This window comes from Belonocnema kinseyi, chromosome 8 (genome assembly GCF_010883055.1).
Source record: "Belonocnema kinseyi isolate 2016_QV_RU_SX_M_011 chromosome 8, B_treatae_v1, whole genome shotgun sequence".
Lineage (NCBI taxonomy): Eukaryota > Metazoa > Arthropoda > Insecta > Hymenoptera > Cynipidae > Belonocnema > Belonocnema kinseyi.
This window is the reverse complement of record NC_046664.1, coordinates 54,846,679-54,854,305: the sequence shown is the minus strand read 5'-3', so window position 1 is coordinate 54,854,305 and position 7,627 is coordinate 54,846,679. Positions and strand designations below refer to the sequence as shown.

At 33.1% G+C, this 7,627-nt stretch overlaps 1 protein-coding gene across 2 annotated transcripts in view; it reads left to right on the top strand.

Annotated features, from left to right (window-relative positions):
• Positions 1-3,375: 3,375 nt before the first annotated feature.
• The window catches only part of LOC117177994 (venom serine protease 34-like), a 69,369-nt gene continuing 65,117 nt past the window's right edge, over positions 3,376-7,627 (top strand). Inside the window, exon 1 of one of the 2 annotated variants that reach the window (XM_033369158.1) lies at positions 3,376-3,488. In XM_033369158.1, coding sequence (XP_033225049.1) covers positions 3,380-3,488 — 109 coding nt within the window. In that variant the 5' untranslated portion in view covers positions 3,376-3,379. The remainder of the gene's footprint in view (positions 3,489-7,627) is intronic. The other variant, XM_033369159.1, reaches the window with a different exon arrangement.

Below are 7,627 nucleotides of genomic sequence, written 5' to 3'. Positions count from 1 at the left end.
AAAAATTTAGACGCACATTACTCATTTGAAGAAACTTAGAACTATAAGTAGAATTGACCCCATTTCAATTAACCCGACAATGTTTGTATCAATTAAAATGTACAACTGTAACTTAACCATGCAAATGAATAAGAGTTTTATTCAACAAATTTTTCTCTCTGCTTTTCTTAGACTTAAGGGATATATTTATACTATCTTTCGTGTTTACATTTTATTTTGCTGTTTATCGTAATTAAATTGATTTATAGACCTACTTCAGTCTATTTTCTGCCTGGTATAACGTGTCATTTTTTCTTCGAAGGAACGATGCAAAGGGTTACGCTTACGTTTAAGACCTACCTTTGTTTCCCTTTTAAACATCCAGGAAAAATCAGCCATAATGACCTCGTCCCATCTACCCTGATATCGTTGTTCCATCACTTTTATGTCTTGATGAAAACATTCCCCTTGTTCTTCGCTGAAATCACCAATATTTTCTGGAAACTTATCCAGATAGGAATCTAGAAAGTGAAGTTTTAAATTCATCAAGCAGCCTAACTTTCTGTAGTTTCTTATCATTTTCGCAACAATATTCTCGTAGTCTGGACTTTTTTTGTTACCGAGGAAATTTGCGTTTACTGCTTTAAAACTTTCCCAAGCGTCCATTTCAATTTTCGTCATGTGGCTCACGAAATTAGTATTTCTTGTCAATATTCGAATCTGTGGTCCATCAAAGACTCCTTTTTTCAATTTAGCGTCTGAAAATTTAGGGAATTTAAGGGATATGTACTTATAGCATTGTCCATCTTTGTCTAACGCCTTGACAAATTGCTTCATGAGTCCAAGCTTTATGTGGAGGGGTGGTAGTAAAATTTTTTCTGGATCAACGAGGCTTTGGTTGATGAAAGCATGGCTCTCTCGTGAAACTCGATTGTTGGCCTAATATCATTGTTATGATTTTGAGATCACCACATATTTGCCATTTGTGATTCGTGTAATTAACTTTTTCAAGAAGCATTTTAACATTGTTATATTCTTCTTTGATGACCGTTGAGTGAGCTATAGGGATAGGAGCGTAAGTATTCGTGTTATGCCGTAAAACAGCCTTAATGCTGCGTTTTGACGAATCAATGAAAAGCCGCCATTCTTCGTCTCTATACACATTGTTCTTCAAGTCGTTCATTAGTCCGTTAACGTCAGTGCAGTACACTAAAGACGTCTCTTCGTCTTTAACGAAAAACTTTCTGAATTCTTTGTCCCTGTCGCGATAGAATGAAACTTTTATCTTTGGCTATAGAAGATTTATTCTTTTTAGAAATGAAGCGGCAAATTCAGCGCCGTCTTTCGGTAATCAAAGATCTCTAATAAAATCATTTAGTTCTAGTTGCGGCACTAATATTGGAAACTTCAATTTCATTTTATGCACGCCATGTTGGTTATCTTTTTCGTCATTTTCATCGGAATCATCAGAACTGTTTTCTGTTCGATCACTGGTTTCACTACCGTCTCCATGGCGTTGACATTCAACTTCCATTCTATCATCTTCTAAAGCGCTTAAATCAGTCTGGCGTGCATTTTTATTGATTTCAATTGCTCTTGTGACTGTGCACACATTAATGTACGAAATGTTATTTTTATTTTTGGCGTTGAACCCTTTGACGGAATTCATGCAAAAGTAGCAGTCCTTCGCAATAACATGTTTTTTCCATGTGGTTGGTGTAGAATACTTGCGGCACTTTTCGTTGTTTGAATTTTTTAGACGATACAACATAAGTCTGCAGGAATTGCAAATGACGTGAGGAACCCATTTTGTTTCTTGGTGCAGCAATTTACGGTCAAAACACTTTTCGTAAAGACTTTTCACTTCCTCGTCGATTGATTTTCGCAAACTGCTCACTTCATATTTACTGCAAATGTAAAAAAATGAATCTGAGCTATTCTTGCAGGCATGCGATTGAGAAATGCTCGCGGTTTTTTTCCTGGTAGCATGAGACTCTACACCAACCAAGTGATCCATTGCTGAAGAGCTACGGTTGCATGATGACAACGTCGGAGAGCCCGCTTCCCCACCCTGACCAGACGCCAATACTGGGGCTTTTCCCTTCATCGTAATACACTTTTTACTTGTCGCCATGACGGCATGAACGCCATTTACCCAGGGACTCAGCCAATGTGGATCCGTTGCCCACCGTCACCACGTGGAGGTGCCCTAGTTACAGACACAGGCGAATAATGCTAGCAACAAGCGGTTACAAAACTCCAGACATTTACTTCTATTAATGTCAAAATATGAGAGTACGCAAGAACCGGGTTGCCAGCGTAATCGGTTAGGTTAGGTCAGGTTTTGTTAGGGTAGGATAGGTTAAACCTTTATGTAGGTCAAGCCGAAGCTGAATGAAACGGTACCGCAAACACAGCGGGACAACACAATCAGTTTAACTGTGTTTCGTGAGGTTAGGTTAGGTTAGGCTAGGTTAGATTTATTTCTAGGTTAGGGTCGAGTTGACCCATTCGATGTAGCACACATTTGCTACTGGGAAAATATGCTTCCAGAGCTTTACGTGTAGTTCAATAAATTTCTGTTAATTCAGGTTTGGTAAGGTCAGGTTCTGTTGGGTAAAGTTATGCTAAATAAGTTGATATCAGACAAGGGTTGATCCTTCACAGTTGTCGACATGTTTTTGAAGTGAAAATTTGCATCACTGGCTTGATTTTTCATCATTTTTTGAGGTTATGACTCAACCATAACGTGATGGGTGATTTTTGGTACCGAATTTGAATTCAGCGCCCCAAAATCCATAGGAATACATGTGTCTTGTTACCAGACCCGCACACTTTTTTTTGTGTGGCTGTGTTATTAAATAATAGTAAATTGGAAAAGTAAATTTTTATTTAATATTTTTAAGCCTTTCTGAATAATTTGGTTACGTTTGTTTAAAAAATAATACTTTTATAACGCGCTTTTGGACAAAAACTGTAATATTAAAATGGAATTGCATGGATGTTCCAACTAAAGAGGACTCTTTCTAAAAATATTGTTCAATTTTCAAGTTGGTAGAATAATTTTCTACCAAACTGTCTTTAAAAAAAATATATGGATCTTTAACATTCATTAACGAATCAAACGTGCAAATAGCCTAATTTTTTGGCACAAATAATTTAGGAATAAATACATTTGAAATAATCAAATGAATAACAATTTATTGAACAACCTTGTTATTTTCTTGTATGAGTTCTTGATAAATTTGAGAATATAAACGTCATTGTAAAATGGTGATAAGTTATCTACTTCAAAATATGATAAAAGGTATAATTATAAAATATGCGAGTGTTTACTTATCGAAAACAAAAACATGAAGGATTATTTAATGTTCAGTTGAATGTGTTCAGTTGACAATATATGATTCGAGTACAAATATTAATTTTACATCATATAAATTGTATGAAAAATAGTTTAAATATGTTTGACACAGGCCAAAAACTATTGACAATATCATTTAAAATCTCTGGTAATGTAAAACTTATTATTTATTTACATTTTTTTATTGCTTAGTTGCTCTTACTTATAACCAAACGTACAATTGTTATTATTAATTATTTAAATGATTTTCAATATTTCAATGCTTCTCTGTCTTTGAATTTTAAATTTCTTTAGTTTTCGCAAAATGAAAAAATTGAAGGGAATACTGATAATTTAAAATTCCCGATTTTTACGAGGTAGACGTGAAAATCTCGAAAAATAAAATTCTTGACACTGGAAAATTATTGAAATTAAAAAATCGCAATATATTTCTAATACCTGAATATTGAAGCTTTGGACAGCTTATGAGACACCACCGATTTTAAAAATTTCATAATCTTAACAGTTGAAAGATTGTTAATTAATAAAATAGAAACATTAAATATAATAATTTTATTAACAAAACATGCATTTTTCGTTTGATTTATTCTTCATTTGATTGTATTATTTATTTATTATCAACGTAATTTCTTATTATTTTTTCCCCAATTATAAAATTTTCGAATATAAACAATTAACAAATCGTATTATTAATACACAAATAATAGGACAGAAAATAACAAGTAAAATAAAAAATGTTTTCGTAAAATAAAAGTATTATACATGGAAAAAAGTACGCTGTAAGATATACTCGGAAAAGTGATGAAATATTACTCTGTGGCGCAGTAACGGAACCTTTCGTGCAACCACAGAGTAATTCTTACACTTTGGGAGAAATTAGCGAACCTCACTGCATCAAAGTGCAAGATTTACTCTGTGAAATTGTAAATCCGTTTCCAGATCGAATGGAGTTGAGTGATAACAGAAATGTATAATAATGTCACCCAGTAATCCCTACTGTGTAGCGAGCGCTAGATACAGCTCGCATTGTACACTGCGCGCGTGTCTCGCAAGAGTAGAGGTTACACTTTCGCCTAGTAAACCTTGCTCCTTCTGGGAGGAAAAATTATAGTTTCGCATTGTAAATCTCTCGCATCAACAAGCAAAAGTCACAGTTGTGCCCTAAAATAGAATCGTCGATAGATATTCCATTACAGAAGCTCGAAACAGATGATGTAATATAATGATAAATTTACCAAAAAAAAGTTTTATTTTTAATATCTGCATTCAATTTATTTGTGAAATCATGCAATTGCACGTGTGGTCACTTACAAATGTAATCGAACGCTTAAACGCTATGAAAAATCGCACCCTCGTGGGATTCAAACACTACCTACCCAAACAGCCTAAAACCTAAGCATATGTCGGACGCTCTAGCTAATTACCCTAATGTATCGCTTGGATTCTCTTGACAAAATCTCAGTCAAGATTTTACGCTGGTAAGCCAGGGCTAATAGAGGAATATATTTTTGTTCTATTTTTTCGTTTTATGCATTTTATATGAACAGGTTGATTTACAAATGCTCGATGAAAATATTTCAATTTAATTAATTTAAATTTTAATAAATAAATATTTGATTTAAACATTCATTTAATTTGTGATTTCTTTCCAAATTCTGAGGCTAAAAAATGTAATGGATTTATTACTATCAGATGTATTGTAAGTGTATAAATATTTAAATTTAAATTTAATTGTCCAGCTTAAAGAAAGAATCTAGTGATTATAGTTCTACTAATCTTTTTTAGTAAAAACTGAAAGTAAAAACAAAAGCAGCTACTACAAATAATTTATTGAAACATTGGAGTTGAAAAAATTGTTCAAGATACAAGGTACTTAAGGGCATGTGATACGTACAGTTTCTCCGGCTTTTTTCCACAAAAATGAAAATTTTTAAAAACTGAATTCGGAGATGCTATAAAATATCATAACGGGCGTCCCCAGACTCTTTTTTGAGGGATAATAACAAAAAAATGTATTGTGCTAAATAAAAATTTTATGCATTTGCATTATTTTGAGGTTACGTCGGTTTTCATCTCTGCCTTTCTGATAATCCTGAAATTATTTATGAAATAAACTTTTTTGATTGGCTGCAAGCAAGGTTAGTTCCGAGAGATTAGTTACTATGTTTATTTGCAAGTCCAAAGTTTTCGACCAAAAATATTGTGTAGTTTGGAAGTAACGCTCGGGTGAATTGTAACATACATAACCTCGAAATATACACGCACGTTAGCAATATGAAAAAAATTGATAAAAAAAACACAAAAAAAGTGTGCGGGCATGCCCGTTTGCATGTTCGCTATCATTTTCAAGATTTTGAAGGCAAAATATTTCTTATCTTAGGAGAAAAGCCGGGGGAATCTAACACTGAAAAAATCGATACTATTTCCCAAGCGCTATGCAAATTAATTACATTTTGCTCAATTAAAATTTTTTTTAATTAACCTACAAAGAAAGTGTGTGGGGACGTCCTTTATCACGTTCGCTATCATTTCCAAAATTGTCAAGACAAAATATTTATTATTCTAAAAAAAAGCCGGGGGAACCTAAAACTGGTAAAATCGACCATTTTCTAAGTATCACATGCCCTTAAACCTGATTAATATTCTAACTTTGAAGTTGAATTTGAACATTAAATCGACGGCTAGCTGAAATTAGAAGAAATAAGTCTTTAAAATGAAAATTTTTAAATGCGAAGAATTTGATAAAACTTTGCTAAAAGCTATAGTAATTATTTATACATTTTTATAAAATATAAGAATGCACATTATGTGATATAATAAATAGTATAACAGTATAATAAATTGCAAAAATAGGTAAGTGACGTAAACGGTGTTTATTTACATATTTTTTAATTTTATTCCTGGAAAAATATTTGAAGGGTTGCAGTATACAGAATTAGGTATACAACAAACAAAAACAAATTTTTTAGAAAACTGAAAGAGCAGTCTGTAAAATCGAAATCAGCATCACGAAGGAATAATGAGGAGACCCAACTGCCAGTGGGAAGCCATCTGAAACTGGCAATAGAAACATTACCGTAAGTGATACGCACATTACAGGAAGATCTTAGATTTGAGTGCACAGGTGCGCAGTTGTCCTCTTCCTATACATGGAAAAGTATGCGAGTGAGAAAGTTTGTCAAATTGACGTAAGTTAGAGGTTGTGTTCTTTTGTTGATCATCATACGAAAGATACACAAAATAAATATATAAACAGTATTTTCGGTACTTGTTTGAAAAATGTGTGAACAGATTATGAGAAGGAAACGTATAGGTAAGTATCTTTTAAATTTGTAATATGATAAATAGGCTAAAGATTCTCAAGGTTCTGAGAAGCTCTGAGAAATTCTCCGCAGGCACAAATTAAATGACAGTTAGGTGAAACAATAAACTATATTAGACGTTTATTGTACTTACAGTGAAGGCTTTAAAAAAACGAAGTGTATTTGCCTTCTTCGGCGTGTAAATTCGTCCACAACCCGGAACTTGATACCTCATGGCTTAGAACACATTTCTGACACTTGCATCAAAACAAACAAACAGAGCCTCTCAAATTACGTCAATTTGACCAAATTTCTTACTCGTACACTTTTCCATGTATAGGAAGAGGATACCTGCGCACCTGCGCACTCAAATCTAAGATCTTCCTGTAATGTGCGTATCACTTACGGTAATGTTTCTATTGCCAAGTGGGCGAACGGAGTTAGGTCTCCTTATTATTCCTTCGTGATCAGCATATAAAGATAAAAACAAAAGTTTCTTCCTAGCTTAAATGTTTTTTGTTTGACGCGAAAAAGTATGATTAAACACAAGTATGCAGTTCCAAGAAATAAAATGTGGAAGTTTACAATCTCAAAGAGATTCAAATTTCGTGGGTTTTGAAAATTGTGTTTAAGCAGGGACTGTAAATTTATTTTTCAACTTTAAAGCATGATAAAAACTTTCTCCTGAAATATGAGGAGGCTGAATAAGAATACAAAAAAAACTCATAAAAAAACCTAATTCTGTTCTGGGAAAATAAAGATTTAGTGTGGCGGTATCGCACTGTAACAATCCTAAAAGTTTTAAAAGTGGCTTTTAGTAAAAATTGAAGATTTTATGTTCGAATTTGATTATACTATAAAATATAAATGAGACGAAGGGAAACAAAACTACCAGGTGTATACATATGAAACCGGTATTTTTTCAAGAAAAAAACACATTTATTTCAAGAGAATGATAACAAATATTTTATTCAAAGTATGCGCC